Source organism: Ammodytes marinus, assembly GCF_949987685.1.
Source record: "Ammodytes marinus genome assembly, chromosome: 7".
Taxonomy (NCBI): domain Eukaryota; kingdom Metazoa; phylum Chordata; class Actinopteri; order Uranoscopiformes; family Ammodytidae; genus Ammodytes; species Ammodytes marinus.
In genome coordinates this window covers 1402662-1403264 of record NC_137211.1, presented here as the reverse complement: position 1 = coordinate 1403264, position 603 = coordinate 1402662, and the positions used below count along the sequence as shown (strand labels likewise).

At 43.1% G+C, this 603-nt stretch overlaps 1 protein-coding gene across 1 annotated transcript in view; it reads left to right on the top strand.

Moving 5' to 3' along the window:
• Positions 1-213: 213 nt before the first annotated feature.
• ccdc135 (coiled-coil domain containing 135) overlaps positions 214-603 on the top strand; it is a gene marked incomplete at both ends in the record, with an annotated part of 14629 nt that continues 14239 nt past the window's right edge. The window contains 1 exon segment of the mRNA XM_080031638.1: positions 214-284. Coding sequence (XP_079887764.1) covers positions 214-284 — 71 coding nt within the window.

The following is a 603-nucleotide window of genomic DNA, read 5'->3' as shown; positions in this document are numbered from 1 at the left end:
GTGACAGGTCATTGTAATTACAATATATATTATTTGGGGCTTTTTAGTTTTGTATTTCGAATGAATGACCTGAAATAAAATACCAACAAACCAAATTCTGTCTGTCTGTCTGTCTGTCTGTCTGTCTGTCTGTGTGTGTGTGTGTGTGTGTGTGTGTGTGTGTGTGTGTGTGTGTGTGTGTGTGTGAGTGTGTTTTAACAGTTTTAGAAAGAGATGGATTCAGACAGTGAGGCGGAGCTGATGGAGCAGGAGGAGACTCTCCATGGTTCAACTGCTCAGCTTCTGTGAGCATCCAACACACACACACGCACGCACTCACTCACTCACTCACTCACTCACTCACTCACTCACTCACTCACTCACTCACTCACACTCACACTCACACTCACACCACACACACACACACACACACACACACACACACACTCACACACACACACACCACACTCTCTCTCTCTCTCTCTCTCTGTCTCTCTCTTTCCCTCTCTCTTACACTCACACAAACACACACACTAAAGCAGGCCAAGAGTGACCTGTTACCAACAATAATATTCAAATTCAAAATAAAAATGTCAGCTATTATGCACTAAATTAAATGTACTT